Source organism: Aotus nancymaae, unplaced genomic scaffold (genome assembly GCF_030222135.1).
Source record: "Aotus nancymaae isolate 86718 unplaced genomic scaffold, 86718_ANA_hifiasm-v0.15.2.pri h1tg000051l, whole genome shotgun sequence".
NCBI lineage: Eukaryota > Metazoa > Chordata > Mammalia > Primates > Aotidae > Aotus > Aotus nancymaae.
The window spans coordinates 14,867,114-14,887,252 of record NW_026988465.1 but is presented as its reverse complement, the minus strand read 5'-3'; the positions used below and the strand labels follow the sequence as shown (position 1 = coordinate 14,887,252).

Sequence of the window (20,139 nt, the reverse complement as noted above, 5' to 3'; positions counted from 1 at the left end):
TCATGGCAGCACTATTCACAATTGTTAAAGGGCTGAAATGATCTAGATGACCATCAATAGATGAATGCTTAAAAAAACTGTGGCATATCCATCCAATGGAATATTATTCACCCATTAAAAAAAGAATAAAGTGCTGACACATCCTACAATGGCTATGAACCTCAAAAACATTATGCTAGGTGAAAAAGACAGGATACAAAAGGTCACATGTTACACAATTCCATTAACATCAAACATCCAAAATAGGTAAATCCATAAACACAGAAAGTAGATTAGTAGTTACCAGGAACTAGGGGTAGGAAGAATTAGGGCTTCCCTTGTGGATGGGGAAAATACTTAGGAAGAGGAGAGATCCAAGATGGCCGAATAGGAACAACTCTGGAGTGCAGTTCCCAGCAAGAAGAACGCAGAGGGTGAGTGATCACCGCATTTCCAAACAAGTTTTTACTGCCCACAGACCAGGAGATTCCTGGGCTGAAAAGCACCACGAGTTTCCAGCACAGCTGTTTCAGCAGGCGCTGCGGGTCACCACACAAAAACTCACACAAAGACGAGTGGCCATTTCAACAGGCACCCAGAACGCCTGGGATACAGAGCCACCCACTCAACTGAAAAAAAGGGGGCTGAAACAGGGAGCCAGGTGATCTGGCTCAGCGGGTTCCACCCCCAACAAAGACCAGCAATCTGAAACGCTCTGGATTGAGAGTTTTGCAGCAAGTTCAGCTGGACCCGGGACAGTCCAGCTCAGTGGGGGGAAGGGTGTCAGTTCACCACTACCGAGGCAGTCTGCCACTACCGAGGCAGTTCTAACAGAAAGTTCACACAGCAGCAGGGCAGAGCCCACAGCAGCTCAGTAATGCCTCTGCTGGCAGACTGTGGCTAGACTACCACCTTGCTAGGCAGGGCATCTCTGAAAAAAGGCAGCAGCATGTCAAGAACTTATAAATAAAGCCCCACCTTCCCAGGACAGAGTACCTGGGGAAAAGGGCGTTTGTGAATTCCGCTACAGCAGGCTTAAACAGTACCTGCCCAGAAGCTCTAAATGGAACAACGTAGCTCCCAGCTCAGTACTTGAGCTCCTATAAGGGACAGACTGTCTCCTCAAGAAGCTCACTGATGCCTGTATATCCAAACAGACACTCGTAAAGGAGAGATCAGGCTGACATCTGGTGGGTACCATTCTGGGACGAAGAAAACAGAAGAAGAAACTCGCAGCAACCCTTACTGTTTTGCAGCCGCTGCAGGTGATCCCAGGCAAGCAGGGTCTGGAGTGGACCTCCAGCAGGCCTATAGCAGACAGGCCTGACGGTTAGAAGGAAAACTAAAAAACAGAAATAACTTCAGCATCAACAAAAAGGATGTCCACTCCGAGACCCCATCCAAAAGTCACCAACTACAAAGATGACAGGTAGATAAATCCACAAAGATGGGAAGAAACCAGCGCAAAAAGGATGAAAACACCAAAAACCAGAATGCCTCTCCTCCTCAAAGGGATCACAACCCCACACCAGGAAAGGAACAAAGCTGGACAGAGAATGGGTCTGATGAATTGACAGAAACAGGCTTCAGAAGGTGAGTAATAACAAACTTCTCTGAGCTAAAAGAACATGTTCTAACCCAATGCAAAGAAACTAAGAACCTTTAAAAAAGGTTTGATGGAATGCTAACGAGAATAAACTGCTTAGAGAGAAATATAAATGAATTGATGGAGCTGAAAAACACAACACGAGAACTTCGCAAAGCATACACAAGTTTCAATAGCCAAATCGACCAAGCAGAAAAAAGGATATCAGAGACTGAAGATCTACTCAATCAAATAAAACAAGAAGGCAAGATTAGAGAAAAAAGAGTGAAAAGAAATGAACAAAGCCTCCAAGAAATATGGGATTATGCGAAAAGACCTAATTTACATTTGATAGGTGTACCTGAATGTGATGGAAAGAATGAATCCAAGCTGGAAAACACTCTTCAGGATATTATCCAGGAGAACTTCCCCAACCTAACAAGGCAGGCCAACATTCAAGTCCAGGAAATACAGAGAACACCACAAAGATATTCCTCAAGAAGAGCAACCCCAAGGCACATAATTGTCAGATTCACCACGGTTGAAATGAAGGAAAAAATGCTAAGGGCAGCCAGAGATAAAGGTTGGGTTACCCACAAAGGGAAGCCCATCAGACTCACAGTGGATCTCTCCACAGAAACCCTACAAGCCAGAAGAGAGTGGGGACCAATATTCAACATCCTTAAAGAAAAGAACTTTCAACCTAGAATTTCATATCCAGCCAAACTAAGCTTCATAAGAGAAGGAGAAATAAAATCCTTTATGAACAAGCTATTGCTGAGAGATTTTGTCACCACCAGACCTGCCTTACAAGAGCTCCTGAAAGAAACACTAAACATAGAAAGGAACAACCAGTACCAGCCACTCCAAAAACGTACCAAATGGTAAAAAGCATCAACACAATGAAGAAACTGCATCAACTAACAGCAGAACAACCAGCTAGCATCAAAATGGCAGGATCAAATTCACACATAACAACATTAACCTTAAATGTAAATGGGCTAAATGCCCCAATCAAAAGACACAGACAGGCAAACTGGATAAAAAGTTAAAACCAATCAGTGTGCTGTATTCAGGAAACCCATCTCACATGCAAGGACACACATAGGCTCAAAATAACGGGATAGAGGAAGATTTACCAAGCAAATAGCAAAAAAAAAAAAAAAAAAGGAGTTGCAATCCTAGTCTCTGATAAAATAGACTTTAAACCAACAAAGATCAAAAGAGACAAAGAAGGACATTACATAATGGTAAAAGGATCAATGCAACAAGAAAAGCAAATGACCCTAAATATATACGCATCCAATACATGAGCACCCAGATACTAAAGCAAGTTCTTAATGACCTACAAAGAGACTTAGACTCCCACACAATAATAGTGGGAGACATTAACACTCCACTGTCAATATTACACAGATCAACGAGACAGAAAATTAACAAGGATATCCAGGACTTGAACTCAGATCTGGACCAAGCAAATCTAATAGACATCTATAGAACTCTCCACCCCCAAATCCACAGAATATATATTCTTCTCAGCACATCGCACCTACTCTAAAACTGACCACATAATTGGAAGTACATCACTCCTCAGCAAATGCAAAAGAACGGAAATCATAACAAACAGTCTCTCAGACCACAGTGCAATCAAATTAGAACTCAAGATTAAGAAACCAACTCAGAACCACACAACTTCATGGAAACTGAACAACTGGCTCTTGAATGTTGACTGGATAAACAATGAAATGAAGGCAGAAGTAAACATGTTCTTCAAAACCAATATGAACAAAGACAAAACGTACCAGAATCTCTGGGACACATTTAAATCAGTGTCTACAGGAAAATTTATAGCAATAAATACCCATATGAGAAGCAAGGAAAGATCTAAAATCGACATCCTATCATCAAAATTGAAAGAGCTAGAGGAGCAAGATCAAAAAAACGCAAAACCTAGCAGAAGACAAGAAATAACTAAGATCAGAGCAGAACTGAAGGAGATAGAGACACAAAAAATCCTTCAAAAAAATCAATATATGCAGGAGTTGGTTTTTTGAAAAGATCAACAAAATAGATAGGCTGCTTGCCAGATTAATAAAAAAGAAAAGAGAGAAGAATCAAATTGATGCAATAAAAAACGATACAGGGGATATCACCACCGATTCCACAGAAATACAAACTACCATCAGAGATTACTACAAACAACTATACACATATAAACCAGTAAACTTGGAAGAAATGGATAAATTCCTGGACACTTGCACTCTCCCAAGCCTAAACTAGGAAGAAATTGAAACCCTGAACAGACCAATAACAAGGGCTGAAGTTGAGGCAGCAATTAATAGCCTACCAACCAAAAAAAGCCCAGGTCTCGATGGGTTCACAGCCAAATTCTACCAGACATACAAAGAAGAGTTGGTACCACTCCTTCTAAAACTATTCCAAACAATACAAATAGAGGGAATCCTTCCTGAATCATTTTATGAGACTAACATCATCCTGATACCAAAACCCAGCAGAGACTCAACAAAAAAAGAAAACTTCAGGTCAATATCCATGATGAACATAGATGCAAAAATCTTCAATAAAATACTGGCAAACTGATTGCAACAGCACATCAAAAAGCTTATCCATCATGATCAAGTAGGCTTCATCCCGGGGATGCAAGGCTGGTTCAACACATGCAAATCCATAAATGTAATCCATCACATAAACGGAACCAAAGACAAAACCACATGATCATCTCAATTGATGCAGAGAAGGCCTTTGACAAAATTCAACAGTCCTTTATGCTAAAAACTCTCAATAAACTAGTTATTGACAGAACATATCTCAAAATAATAAAAGATATTTACAACAAACCCACAGCCAATATCATACTGAATGGGCAAAAACTGGAAGCATTCCCTTTGAAATCTGGCACTAGACAAGGACGTTCTCTCTCACCACTTCTATTCAATATAGTATTGGAAGTTCTAGCCAGAGCAATCAGGCAAGAAAAAGAAATAAAGAATATTCAATTAGAAAACGAGGAAGTCAAATTGTCTCTATTTGCAGATGACACCACTGTATATTTAGAAGACCCCATCATCTCAGCCCAAAATCTCCTGAAACTGATAAGCAACTTCAGCAGTCTCAGGATATAAAATCAATGTGCAGAAATCACAAGCATTCCTATACACCAATAACACACTAAAAGAGAACCAAATCGAGAGCAAACTCCCATTCACAATTGCTACAAAGAGAATAAAATTCCTAGGAATACAACTAACAAAGAATGTAAAGGACCTCTTCAAGGAGAACTACAAACCACTGCTCAAAGAAATAAGAGAGGATGCAAACAAATGGAGAAACAGTCCATGCTCATAGTTAGGAAGAATCAATATCATGAAAATGGCCATACTGCCCAAAGTAATTTACAGATTCAACACTACCCCATCAAGCTACCTATGACCCTCTTCACAGAACTGGGAAAAATCACCTTAAACTTCATATGGAACCAAAAGAGAGCCTGCATAGCTAAGACAATACTAAGCAAAAAGAGCAATGCTGGAGGCATCACACTACCAGACTTCAAACTATACTACAAGGCTACAGTAATCAAAACAGCTTGGTACTGGTACCAAAACAGAGATAGACCAATGGAACAGAACAGAGGCCTCAGAGGCAATGCCACACATCTACAACCATCTTATCTTTGACAAACCTGACAAAAACAAGCAATGGGGAAAGGATTCCCTGTTTAATAAATGGTGTTGGGAAAACTGGTTAGCCATGTGCAGAAAAGAGAAACTGGACCCCTTCCTGACACCTTACACTAAAATTAACTACAGATGGATTAGACTTAAACATAAGACCTAACACCATAAAAACCCTAGAAGAAAACCTAGGCAAAACCATTCAGGACACAGGCATAGGCAAGGACTTCATGAATAAAATACCAAAAGCATTGGCAATAAAAGCCAAAATAGACAAATGGGACCTAATTAAACTCCAGAGCTTCTGCACAGCAAAAAACAATCATTAGAGTGAATGGGTAACCAACAGAATGGGAAAAAATTTTGCAATCTACCCATCTGACAAAGAGCTAATATCCAGAATCTGCAAAGAACTAAAACAGATCTACAAAAAAAAAAAAAAAAAAAAAAAAAAAAAAAAAAAAATTCAAAAGTGGGCAACGGACATGAAAAGACACTTTTCAAAAGAAGATATATATGAGGCCAATAAACATATGAAAAAATGCTCATCATGATTGGTCATTAGAGAAATGCAAATCAAAACCACATTGAGATACCATCTCACACAAGTTAGAATGGCGCTCATTAAAAAACCTGGAGACAATAGATGCTGGAGAGGATGTGGAGAAATAGAAACACTTTTACACTGTTGGTGGGAGTGTAAATTAGTTCAACCATTGTGGAAGACAGTGTGGCACTTCCTCAAGGACCTAGAAATAGAAATTCCATTTGACCCAGCAATCTCATTACTGAATATATATCCAAAGGATTATAAATCTTTCTATTATAAAGACACATGCACACGTACGTTCACTGCGGCACTGTTTACAATAGCAAAGACCTGGAACCAACCCAAATGCCCATCGACAATAGACTGAACAAGGAAAATATGGCACATATACACCACGGAATACTATGCAGCCATAAAAAACGATAAGTTCGTGTCTCTTGTAGGTACATACATGAATCTGGAAACCATCATTCTCAGCAAACTGACACAAAAACATAAAATCAAACACCGCATGTTCTCACTCATAGGCAGGTGTTGAACAATGAGAACACATGGACACAGGGAGGGGAGCATCACACACTGGGGTCTGTTGTTGTGGGGGAGAGGGGATGGACATGGGGGTAGCAAGGTTGAGGAGGGATACCATGGGGAGAAAGGCCAGATATAGGTGACAGCGGGATGGAGGCAGCAAACCACATTGCCATGTATGTACCTACGCAACAATTCTGCATGATCTGCACAGGTACCTCAGAATTTAAAGTACAATTTAAAATACACACACACACACACACACACACGATTTTTAAAAGAAAAAAATACTTGGGAATTAGAGACATTAGTTGCACAACATTGTGAATATACTAACTGCCACTGAACTGCACAGTCTAAAATGGTTAGTTTTATGTTATATGAATTTTACTTCAATGAAAAAAATTTTTTAAGGGTGCACAAAGCTCAAGATTACTTATAATATTTTTTAAATTAGCAAATTGGCTGGGTACAGTGGCTCAGGCCTGTAATCCTAACACTTTGAGAGGCTAAAGTGGGAGGATTGCTTGAGTTCAGGAATTTGAGACCAGCCTGGTCAAGATAGCAAGCTCTGTCTCTATAAAAAATTAAAAAATTAGCTGGGCATGGAGGTGCACTCTGTACTCTCAGCTGCTCTGGAGGCTGAGGTGAGAGGATCACTTGAGCCTGGGAGACTGAGGCTGCAATGAGTCATAATCCCATAACTGCACTCTAGCCTAAGCAAGAGAGCAAGACCCTATCTTAAAAAAAAAATTGGGTGTGTTGGCTCATGCCTGTAATCCCAGCACTGTGGGAGGCTGAGGCAGGTGGATCACTTGAGCCTAGAAGTTCAGGACCAGCCTGGACCCCATGGTGAAACCCCATCTATACAAAAAATAAAAAAGTCAGCTGGGTGTGGTAGCGTATGTGGAGAGTCCCAGCTACTAGGGAGGCTGAGGTGGGAGGATCGCTTGGGCCCAGGAGGTGGAGGTTGTAATGAGCTAAGATGGTGCCACTGCACTCCAGCCTGGGCAACAGAGTGAGACCCTACCTCAGAAAAAAAAAAAAAATAGCAAATAATTTACTAAATGGTGGTATATTTCGACAATATATACAATCATGAAAATATATTTTTGAATGACTAAATGAAAAAATATGAAGTCAAATTAATTTTTAAAAAGCTGAATGTTACAAAAACTGTATCTGAAGGCTTATTTTAAACTTAATCAGGATATGTATATAAAGCATGGAATTGTGCTTAAACAGACAAAAATATGAAAAGAAAAAAAGGATTAAAAGGCTATGTACCAAGCTCAGCAATGATTTTCACCAGCTGGTGGTAAGCCTTTAGTTTTTCTTTTTAAAAGCATTAATTTTTTGTTTGTTTGTTTGAGACAGCCTCGCACTCTGTCACCCAGGCTGGAGTGTAGTGGCATAATCATAGCTCACCACAGCCTCTAACTCCTGAGCTCAAGCAATTCCCCCACCTCAACATGCTGAGTAGATGAGACAACAGACACCCACCACCACTCCTGGCTACTTGAAAAAAATAATTTTTTTATATAAAAATGTGGTCTCACTATGAAAAAGGGTCTCACTTTGCCCAGGCTAGGCTCAAAGCAATCTTCCCACCTCGGCCTATCAGAATGCTAGGATTACTAGCATGAACCACCACACCCAGCCCAGTTTCCTCTTTTATACTATGTTGAAATATCTGAGCTTTCTACAAAAATAAAAAATATTTGCTTTAATAGTTATAGAAATAATAATAAATGTAATAAGAGATTTCCCAAACATCAGCATTTTCATCCATTCCTCTTGCATTTGGCTCCACAAATACCTCACAGAATGAGAGCATCATTCTCCTTACCCAGTAGGGGAGTTGCTGGTCTGCCATGAAAGCTTTGGGACTAGGTTCAGTTTTGCCATTGCTAGTCCATATTTTTTTCCATGTGGTATATTTATCATATCCATCCTTATGGCTGAAAAACAAGAAAAATTAATGTATCAAGCTGTAAGTCATCAGGTTTTCAAAATAGGAAGCAAGTTAGTAAATCTTACATAACAGACTTAACTAGCCTTGTTATAAAAGGAGAAGAAGTTATTACGGCAGCCATAAAACAGGCTGTCAGAAGGGGTCTATTCTTGGCAGCTTTAGTATCTAAAACTAAGAAAGGCATAGTATTATCTGAAGGAGAAATTAATTTTTTTTTCTTTTTTCCCCCCCCCTTGATACAGGGTCTAGCTATGTCGCTCAGGCTGGAGTACAGTGACTATTCACAGGTGCAGTCATGAATCGTCACGCTGCAACCTCGAACTCCTAAGCTCAAGAGATCCTTCTGCCGCAGGCTTCCAAGTAGCTGGAACTGGCTCAGAATATATATATATATATATATATATATATATATATATATAGAGAGAGAGAGAGAGAGAGAGAGAGAGAGAGAGAGAGAGAGAGAGAGAGAGAGATATGGAGTCTCACTCTGTCACCGAGACTGCAGTACAATTGCGCAATCCTTGCTCATTGTAACCTCCACCTCCTGGGTTCAAGGGATTCTTGTGCCTCAGCCTCCCAAGTAGCTGGGATTACAGGCGCCTGCCACCACGCCTGGCTAACTTGTGTATTTTCAGTAGACACGGGGTTTCATCATGTTGGCCAGGCTGGTCCAGAATGCCTAACCTCAAGCGATCTGCCCACCTCAACCTCCCAAAGGGCTGGGATTATAGGGATGAGCCACCACGCCCGGCCTAGAATATTTTTTAATGTACATAGTAAATCCTAGGACAGTCATTAAAAACTTTATCAGCAGATGAAATACAACACAATCATAAAAATGCTCAATTAAAATCAGAAGGCAGAAAAAGGAGAAAAATAAAATGCACCATATGGAAAACAGCTGGAAAGAGATTTTAATCCAGTTAAATCAACAATCACTTAAAACATGAATAGCATAAACACATAGATTAAAAGACAGACTGTAAGTGCGATTACAAAAAAAACTCTATGTGTAAATGAGAAATCTCCTCTAGGCCAGGCATGGCGGCTCACATATGTAATGCCAGCCCTTTGGGAGGACAAGGCAGGAGGATCACTTGAAGTCAGAAGTTTGAGACCAGCCTGTTCAACACAGGAAAACCCAGTCTCTATTAAAAATACAAAAATTAGGCTGGGTGCGGTGGCTCATGCCCGTAATCCCAGCACTTTGGGAGGCCAAGGCAGGTGGATCACAAAGTCAAGAAATTGAGACCATCCTGGTCAACATGGTGAAACCCCGTCTCTACTAAAAGTACAAAAAATTAGCTGGGCACAGTGGCGAGTGCCTGTAATCCCAGCTACTCAGGAGGCTGAGGCAGGAGAATTGCCTGAACCCAGGAGGCGGAGGTTGCAGTGAGCCGAGATTGCGCCATTGCACTCCAGCCTGGGTAACAAGAGTGAAACTCCGTCTCAAAAAAAATAAATAAATAAAATAATAATAATTAGCTGGGCATCATGGCGCACACCTGTAATCCCAGCTACTTTGGAGGCTGAGGCACCAGAATCACTTGAATCCAGGAGGCGGAGGTTGCAGTAAGCCAAGATCATGCCACTGTTCTGCAGCCTGGGCAACAGAGTGAGACCCTGTCTCAAAAAAAAAAAAAAAAAAGAAAAGAAAAGAAACCTACTCTAAATACAAAGACTCAGAAAGGTAAAAAGAAACGAAGAAAGGTGTATCATGCTAACATTAAAAAAAAGTTGAGGCAGCCACATTAATGTGAATAATATTATCAAGGATAAGAAGACAAGGGATATTACATAAAGGGGTCAGTTTTGAGAGAATCCACAATGTTAGATGTACAATGTAACAACAAAGATTAAAAATACATGACAGCTGGGTGTGGTGACTCATGCCTATAATCCCAGCACTTTGGGAGGCCAAGGCAGGCCGATCACCTGAGGTCAGGAGTTCAAGACCAGCCTTGCCAACATAGCAAAATCCTGTCTCTACTAATACAAAAATTAGCCAGGTGTGGTGGCCCATGCCTGTAATCCCAGCTACTTGGGAGGTTGAGGAAGGAGAATTGTTTGAACCCAGGAAGTGGAAGTTGCAGTGAGTCGAGATCACACCACTGCACTCCAGCCTGGGTGACAGAGCAAGACTTCGTCTCAAGAAAAAAAAAATACCTAAGGTAAAAATGTATAGAACTGAAAGGAAAGACAGACGTATCTGCATTATAGTTGGAAATGTCAAGAGACTATTATAACTGCAGACCTTAAGATACTTTTCTTAGTAATTGCAAGATCAGGTAGGAGTAAATCAGAAAGGTGTATACGTACGTACATACGTACATACATACATACATACATATAAATATCCTGAACTGCACTATCAATCAACTTGGTCTAGTTGACACTGATAGACCATTCCACCTGACAATGGTAAAATACACATTTTCTCCACTTCATGTGGAACATTTACCAAGGTACACTGCATTATGGGCTATAAAGCAAACTTTGTCAAATTTAAAACACAGAAATCATACAAAGAACATTCTCAGACCATTACCAAACTAGAAATCAATAACAGAAAAATTGCTGGAGGTGTCCCAAATATTTGGAAATTAAACAATTTACTTCTAAATAGCCTATGGGTTAAAGAGGAAAACTCAATGAAAATTTAAAAATATTTTGAACTAAATGAGAATGAAAGTTGTCAAAACTTGTGAACTATCGCAACCTGCTTGAAGGGAAATTTACAGCCTTTAAAAATGAATTTATTGGAAAAGAATGAAGATTTAAAAATCAGTAATTTAAGCTGCTGAGGGAACTAGAGAAATTAGAAAAAATTAAACCTAAAGCAAGCACAATAAAAATTAGAGCACACACAAACACACACACACACAAAATTAGAGCACAAATGAATTAAGTTGAAAACAATAAAACAGACTCAACATCTAGATGTTCCAGAATTTTCAGACTGAAGAAAATACTGGAGGCCGGGTGCAGTGGCTCATACCAGTAATCCCAGCACTTTGGGAGGCCAAGGCAGGCAGATCATTTGACCTCAGAAGTTCAAGACCAGCCTGGCCAACATGGCAAGACCCTGGCTCTACTAACACTACGTAAATTAGCTGGGCGTGGTTGCACACGCCTGTAATCCAGCTACTTGGGAGGTTGAGGCATAAGAATCGCCTGAACCCAGGAGTCGGAGGTTGCAGTGAGCTGAGATTATGTCTCTACATTCCAGCCTGGGTGACACTCTTGTCTCAAAAAAAAAACTGTTTCATGGCAGATATTTTTTGATCCCTGAGTGTGCACACACATAAACATGCACATACACAAACTACAGCACTAAAGGTCTTGTCCTAGTTACAGTCATCACAGGCACGGCTGAAAGAGCTGAATAATTCAGTAAGCCTAAGGACTCAGCCTTAATCAGCTGACCACACACACTGCCCTTGCCACAGTCCCCATCTCCACAGAAACCTCATACAATTAGTAAACATACCTTCTGTAGTAATGGTCAAAACATTCATTGCAGAAATGTTCCCCACAGGAGAGGTGATACCATCGGGAGGTGTAGCCATTTTTGGCACATCTGAAAATAGTGAAAAACGTAGCTTTGGTAATGAATAAATATTTCTCCTCCAATTTTTTAAGAAACATCTTGCAAGCACCATCTATGACCCCATTTTGCAGTATCTCCACTTAACCCCCTAACGACAGGGGAAACAAGAATGGATTACTAGCAGATAATAACACACAGAAAGGATGCAGGGACTTAGACCATGGGACCTAATCTAGCTGGCTGCCTGGGGCTTAGGAGTCTTAAAAAGACTCCTTGGGGTAATGATAGGGTTTTATGACACAAAAGGACAGATGCCACTGTGCTTGCTGTAGGCTGCATATGTGGGCAGGAGAGAAGTAATAACATAGGGCCCAGCAAGGGAATCTGGTCAGCTGCGATCTGAACATCAAGCCAGCACTTTGGCAAAGATAACTTGTCAAACAGTTGATAACATAGCAAGAGAATGAAAAATCATGCCACTATGAACATGACTACCACATCTTTATGTTATTATTATTTTCGAAATGGAGTCTCGCTCTGTCACCCAGGCTAGAGTACAGTAGCATGATCTTGGCTCACTGCAACCTCCACTTCCCAGGGTTCAAGCAATTCTCATCATGCCTCAGCCTCCTGAGTAGCTGGGATTAGAGGCATCCACCACCCACCAAGCTAATTTTTCTATTTTTAGTAGAGACGGAGTTTCACCACATTGGCCAGGCCAGTCTCAAACCCCTGATCTCAAGCGATCCACCCGCTTCGGCCTCCCAAAGTGCTGGGATTACAGGCGTGAGCCACCGTGCCCGGCCCTCTTTGTGTTTAAAAACAAATAGGATTGGTTTTCTAGGTTTTATTGAATCTTAACCCTTATTGAAGATTTTCCTCTGGAAGTAAAAAAGAAGAAAAAAAGTCATACTTATGTCACCTCACAATAAAAATGGCAAGGCTGAAGTTAGCGGTAGTTTCTATGAGACCTGTATGTGTGTATGGGAAGAGACGGCATGTTATATAAGGGAGAAAAGCACAACGAAAAGTAAGCAAACAGTGTCTCTACAGAGAGCTCACGAGTCCTCTCTACTGACTCACCACTACACATGCCATCCCACCCTCAACCATCAAAGAGGTAGATACAGTTGGTTGGATTTGAGGACACTGTGTTACAAAGTTGACATGGGTGTGGCGTCTCCCAGCAGGCTAGAGGTAACAGAGGGAGGGCCTCGAGGAGGGTGTCCTGTGTACAGAATGTCTGGGCAATGTCTCTATTATTAGATTAGATGACTTAGAGTATCCATGGCTATCTTTAGGGAAAAGATGATGTTTCCATAAAGAACTTCTCAGACAGAAATGGGAGGCCAAGACACACATCTACACAAACCTTTCAGAAGCACTTGCAAAGCACACAGGACATGTCGCTGTGCAGCCTGCCTTTTCACATTTCCTGTACTTCTTCTCTGATCCACCATCTTCATCCTCATCAGTCGTCTCCGTTGCTTTCTTCTTTGCCTAAGGGAGTCACAGTTGACATTAAAATTTCACTGATGATGGCAAAATGACTAAGGATGAAGGTTCACTACTGAAATCACATCTGAGTTCTATGCATGAGGTCAAAAACATCCTGGCAGTAGGTTAGGGATGACAATACAGCAATTTCCTGGTGGCTGCACTGAGCAAGTAATTCACAAACTTGATAGAGATATAGAACTAGCAGTTTTTTTTCTTTTTTAAGACGGAGTCTTGCCCTGTCACCCAGGCTGGAGTGCAACAGTGAGATCTTGGCTCACTACAACCTCAGCCTCCCAGGTTCAAGCTATTCTCCTGCCTCAGCCTCCTGAAAAGGTGGTATTACAGGCGCACACCACCATGCCTGGCTAATTTTTTGTATCTTTAGTACAGACGTGGTTTCACAATGTTGACCATGCTAGTCTCGAACTCCTGATCTCGTGATCCACCTGCCTTGGCCTCCCAAAGTGCTGAGATTACAGGTGTGAGCCACTGCACCTGGTCAGAAATAGCATTTTCACTATGTCTAAGCAAATAACTAAAATTCATGAGTCTTTCTTAGAAAAAAATGACATCAGCTGGGTGCGGTGGCTCATGCCTATAATCCCCAGCACTTTGGGAGGCTGAGGTGGGAGGATCACTTAAGCTCAGGAGTCTGAGACCAGCCTGGGCAACATAGCAAGACCTTGGCTCTACTAAAAATAAAAAAATCAACCAGGTATTGTGGCACACACAATTGTGTCACTGTACTCCAGCCTGGGGTACAGAGGAGATTGTCTCAAAAAAAAAAAAAAGTGGCCAGGTACAGTGGCTCACACCTGTAATCCCAGCACTTTGGGAGGCCGAGGCAGGTGGACTACCTGAGGTCAGGAGTTCAAGACCATCCTGGCCAACATGGCAAAACCCTGTCTCTACTAAAAACACACACACAAAAAAATTAGCTGGGCGTGGTGGCATGTGCCTATAATCCCAGCTACTTGGGAGGCTGAGGCAGGAGAAACACTTGAACCCGGGAAGTGGAGGTTGCAGTTAGCTTAGATGGTGCCACTGCACTCCAGCCTGGGCAACAAGAGCAAAACTCCATCTCAGGAAAAAAAAAAAAAAAGTGACATCATTCAAAAGAAATAAGTCATTCCCCAAACGAAGATTTTTATTTTTCTTTACTTAGAACAGTTATACCCTCTAAGTATTTTAGATAAAAAGCTAGAAAAAATTGCTGGGCACAGTGGCTGACACCTGTAACCCTAGCACTTTGGGAGGCCGAGGTGGGCAGACCACCTGAGGTTGGGAGTTCAAAACCAGCCTGACCAACATGGAGAAATCCCATCTCTACTAAAAATACAAAATTAGCTGGGTGTGGTGGCTTATGCCTATAATCCCAGCTACTTAGGAGGCTGAGGCAGAATCACTTGAACCCAAGAGGCGGAGGTTGCGGTGAGCCGAGATGCTGAGATCGTGCCATTACACTCCAGCCTGGGCAACAAGAGTAAAACTGTCTCAAAAGGAAAAAAAAAAAGCTAGAAAAATTATAGAGAAAGAATTACATGGTTCAATTTTTTCTTTTAAAAGAATAAAAGCCCTACCCAAAAAGTCCTATACATAACCCTTTAATAGCACTCAACCAATTACAAGCTGAAATCCAAATTCCTATGAATGACATCCAAGCCAGGCATGATCTGGCCCCAGCTTCACACTCTGGAAGCAACCACATAACTGTGATTCTCTGAACATCCTATGCTGATTCACACTCTACGCCTCTATACTTACAGTTCCCTCTGCCAGATAATGCATCTATTTTCTATATTCTATCATGTTATCACACTGTATTATGACTGTACTGTGAATTTTCCCACTAGAATGCAAGTAACTTGATGACTGGAGTCATCTTTGCAACTCCAGTTATCCAGTCCCAATCAGTAATTCTGCATGCTCAAAAAAGGTTCACTGAATGAATAAATGAACACTACCTGCCTCCCGGAGCTCCTCAAAGGAAGGCTATCCGGAGAGTGATCAAAAGGTGCTTTTTTCTTCGTCCTCCCCCGCAGGGTTGCCATTACATTAAATAATCTGCAAAAGAAAAATCACACATTAAATATTGGCACCTGCAAATATTTTTAACAGTCTGGAGAGAAGTTATTACATACTTTAGTAGGTAAGAATATATGTTAGATGGCCTAAACATAAAGCTACAATTTTCTTTCTTTTTTTGAGACATTCTCACCATGTTGCCCAGGCTAGCCTGGAACTACTGGGCTCAAGTGATTCTCCCACCTCAGCTCCAAGTAGTTGGGAATACAGGTGCACGCCACCACGCCACCTGGCTCAAGCCACTATTTTCAAGTTACTTAACCTCTCTAAGCCTCAGTGTTCTCATACATAAAATAGGCACTGTAAAAGTTTACTATCACACTGGAGTGAAGTTTAAACAAGATAACCTATTTAAAGCACCAAAATTGGCATAAGCACTCAAATATTACCTATTAGTAGTTATGCACATTAAAAAATATAAAATGAGAAGTATGCCACATTAATGACCGATAAACAAATTACACCATGTTTATAAAATTCAAAATGAGGAAAACACCCAGTTTTATCTATGTCCCTCTCCATTTTACTGCATCTTCTTAGCAGTTCCTGCACTTTGATCTCTTATTATGCTTTAAAAAGAAAACTCCTAGCCGGGTACAGGCTGTAATCCCAGCACTTTGGGAGGCCGAGGCAGGCGGATCATGAGGTCAGGAGTTAGAGACCAGCCTGACCAACATAGTTAAACCCCATCTCTACTAAAAATACAAAAATTAGCCAGGCATGGTAGCGGGCACCTGTAATCCCAGCTATCCAGGAGGCTGAGGCAGGACAATCACTTCAACCGGGGAGGTGGAGGTTGCAGTGAGCCAAAATCATGCCACTGCACTCCAGCCTGGGCAACAAAGTAAGACTCTGTCTCAAAAAAAAAAAGAAAGAAAGAAAGAAAGCTCATTAATTCCTTCTTAGTACAACGCAACAAATACCAAGCAAACTATCTAGTCACTACTGAATATACAGATCTAAATTAGACAGAAGCACTGGCATCTTCTACTGGAAAAAATTTCTCTAACCAGTCCATTAACAGTATGGTTAAACAAATATTAAGAACCAAAGTCTACAACAGAAATAATGTGTAGCAGCCATGAAAGATTAACAGCTAATAGAATTTTTTTTCAATTAAATTAGATAAGGAATAAAAAATGCTTAGCATAAGTACTCAGTAATATATAGAATCTATAATTATCCTTCATCTTCTTCCTTGATCCATTGGATTTAACTACACATACACAGAATGATAAATCAAAAGTAAGTACGACATGCCTCTGGATAAAGAAAGTTATTACATACTTTATGTAAGTAATGACATGCATTTTCCCATTTGAAAGTGGAAAAGTGGAACCATAAAATACAAACTCCACATATATAATCTTAGTCTTGGAGAAAAGCTTTAAGGAGCTTGCAATCCTATTGCTTCATTTGTAAGATGTATTAACATTTGTAAGAGTATTTTCCATGGATTAACATTCTATGGAAAAACTCATTTTGCCATCTACAATGACTTTGAGACATCTTGACATCAATGTTACAGATGATTTTCCTTTGACTTAATCTTCCCTTTCTTTGAACCAATAAATATTACATTAGCTGTGAACACCTAAACCCTATTCTGAAATGCATTATAGTTCTTTAAGCATTAAATAAATTACCATTTAGTTCTACAGCATCTATTATACTGTTAGATAAAATGTTAATAATGTTGAAAGTACTATCCACCTACAATTGTTATACCCAAAGAAGGCTCTCTGGATTCTCTATTTTAAAAAGGCTGTCCACTCTAACCAATCTCTTCATATACACATATAAATATTAATTCTTATATGTAAATATATGAATCTCTTAATTTACATATAAAATACACCTGACATTATTCATAACATGAACCACAAAGACAGTATATGTAAACATATATATAGTATCTGTAAATGTATAGCATATGAAAGTATTATAGCAAAAATACCTGAAGTCAAATGTGGGGTTTAGGAACATAAATAAAATCAGCCTAGGTTCATGCAACATTTGACCCTGTCACTTGGGAATTTGTGCATTCTCAAAAGAAAGTATAGTTTCCTGAAATTTCATCAAACATTTTAATCTAATTGAATACTAGAAAATATGTACTTAATGCAACAAAGAATTAAATTCAAGAAATGGTTAACAAGGAAATGAAAACATGAGCTATAAAAGCCATTATGAAATCTAATTGACGGTTTTTATGGTAGTACATTTTCAGCTTTAATTATACAACTGAGGATTATGTGAATCTGTTCTAAATATTTTTGGCACTTAATGTATTTATATATTTCTACTGTTGCTAGGTCCTTGGGTCTTAAAACGAAGAAAAAAATTTTAGTATACTGTTTTCTCTCTTGATTTTTTCAAATTAATAAACACACCTAAATATAATCAATTTGTTTCACACTCAACATTATACACATATTTCTAATTTTTAATTCAAGCATTTAAAATTTGGCTTTGGTTTTAATGTGATTAAGAAAAAAGTGGGATTTTTTTGGTAAATATATATGTGGATATATCAATATGTAGATTTCATTTTAATAACTCCTAGGTTTTTCTGAAGCAGCTTATTCAAAACGGTTTTTGTTTTGTTTTGTTTTGTTTTTTGAGACTGAGCCTTTCTCCCCCAGCCTGGAGTGCAGTGGCGCCATCTTGGCTCACTACAACCTCCACCTCCCAGGTTCAAGCAATTCTTCTGCGTCAACCTCCCGAGTAGCTGGGATTACAGTACAGGTGTGCTCTACCACACCCGGCTACTTTTTGTATTTTTAGTGCAGATGCGGTTTCACCATGTTGACCAGGCTGGTCTCGAACTACTCCTGACCTCAAGTGATCCGCCCACCTCGGCCTCCCAAAGTGCTGGGATTACAGGCCTGAGCCACCACGCCGGGCCTCAAAAAGATGCTAAAGAAACAGACAGAATTCATACAAATATGAATCAAAAGGGCCAATTTAGAATAAAAATTTATAGTGGAGTCCACACAATTTCTAAAAATAAGACAAACTACTAGAAACTTCTTCAGAGACAACAGAAACAGTAATTTCCCTTCGAGACACTTAAACAGGACTAGAACCTTATTACTCCCATACTAATCAGATCTTCAGAAATAGGGATCCAGTACAATAATTCAATATTGAATTATTCAGTGTTCAACATACAGTTCAATGATTCACTATTAAATTCCCCAACTGCCTAGATGTCTTTTGTCGACTACTTTCTCTGCCTGGAAGATAATTAATTATTGGTGATAATTTTCTCATGTACCTCCTGAAGAAGCCTTCTCTCCCACTCGCCTTTCTGCCACTAAAATAGATTTAAAATCACACAACAAAACTGGCCAAAGCCTTGCGTTACGTGTGTGTACACACACACACACACACACACACACACACATATATATATATATATATATATAATATATATATATATAATATATATATGTGGTGTGGGGGGTTCCCCAACTGGAGTGGACTGGGGAATCCTTCAGGCTTACCCAAGGGAAGACTGGGCCTCTATCTGGCTGGGTTCCACATCACTGAACCCCAATTTTCTACAGCTGATCTACCTCTTCCTCTTTCACCTGTCAGCTGCCGAGCCGTTAACAGCTACCCTAATCGGGCCACCCCTCCTCCAGGTCTCCAATCCCAGAGGAGTTACCCAGCAACCTGGCAATGCTCCTCAAGTCTCAACGAGCGGCGGCTGTGCCAAAGGATTAACTACAGCACCTGCAAGGCTGTGCCGACTCCTGGCCGCACCCTATCGGCCGGGAAGAACCAGCGAGGGAGTTCCTACTCCAGGACCGTGGGGTCCTCCCGCGGCTCTGACAGCCCCCAGGAGGGAGCCCCAAACTCTCGGTGCCAGCTGCAGCCGCCTCGCTTTCCGAAAAGCTTTCGGATGCTTTTCGAAGTCAGAGAAGCAACAGTCCCGGGGCTCACCTTTGCGCTGAAGAGGTGCCGGGAGTCTCGGGGAAAAGGCACAGCTGTACAGAAAGGAAACGTTGTAGGGGAGTTAGGAGACCGGCAACATTGCGGCGATTCCGGCGACTCCACTGCCCCAACACCCCAGCCCGGGAATTCTCCCTTCTCCAGACAGATACCCACCCCGCACCCTCTTCCAATCCGGGGCAGGAGGAATCCGTCCCTGGGGCACCCGCCCACCTCCCACCAGGGCGAGGGGCGCTGCACAGGGGGAGAGGGAGGGCTTGCACCCCAAACAAGCTGCTTTGAGCAACGCTGTCACCCAAAATCCGCCACCGCCCCCACGCACGCCCCCGGAGTGGAGAGCCTCCCACCTCTGAGCGCCGGCGAGGCGGTGCGCGCCGCCCAGGACTGCAGGCGCCTCTCCGGAGCCGCGCACCGCGCGCACAGGACGGCAGGAGCCGCGCCGCGAGCCCCAGGCTCCTCTCGGCCGCCGCCGCCGCCGCCGCTTCCGCCCCTGTCACGGCGTGACCCGGGGTGGGAGGAGCCAGCGAGACCAGGGATGGGTAGGGTCCCCGCCTTCGCTTTAGCCGCGGCGCTCGCTCCGCCCCGCCCATTTCCGCCGCTGCGCAAACCCGGCGCCTGGGGAAGAGGGCGGAGTCTGTGCAACAAGGTACGGGGCGGGCGTGGAGAAGGGGCGCGGGGGAGGGGGCGGGAACTGAGGAGGGCGCAGGAAAGAGGCGGGGCGCGGGCGGAGGC

General features: G+C 41.6%; 1 protein-coding gene across 5 annotated transcripts in view; it reads right to left on the bottom strand.

The window, feature by feature from the left end:
• KDM1B (lysine demethylase 1B) overlaps positions 1–20,139 on the bottom strand; it is a 109,161-nt gene that overhangs the window by 55,180 nt on the left and 33,842 nt on the right. Inside the window, exons 1-6 of one of the 5 annotated variants that reach the window (XM_021665340.2) lie at positions 19,755–19,904; positions 19,399–19,442; positions 15,327–15,426; positions 13,235–13,362; positions 11,803–11,892; positions 8,187–8,298 (exon numbers count right to left, since the gene is read on the bottom strand). In XM_021665340.2, coding sequence (XP_021521015.1) covers positions 8,187–8,298; positions 11,803–11,892; positions 13,235–13,362; positions 15,327–15,413 — 417 coding nt within the window. In that variant the 5' untranslated portion in view covers positions 15,414–15,426; positions 19,399–19,442; positions 19,755–19,904. Of the gene's footprint in view, positions 1–8,186; positions 8,299–11,802; positions 11,893–13,234; positions 13,363–15,326; positions 15,427–18,956; positions 18,972–19,398; positions 19,443–19,754; positions 19,905–20,139 lie in introns of those variants that run through there. The other 4 variants (XM_021665342.2, XM_064363022.1, XM_064363021.1 and 1 more) reach the window with 4 other exon arrangements.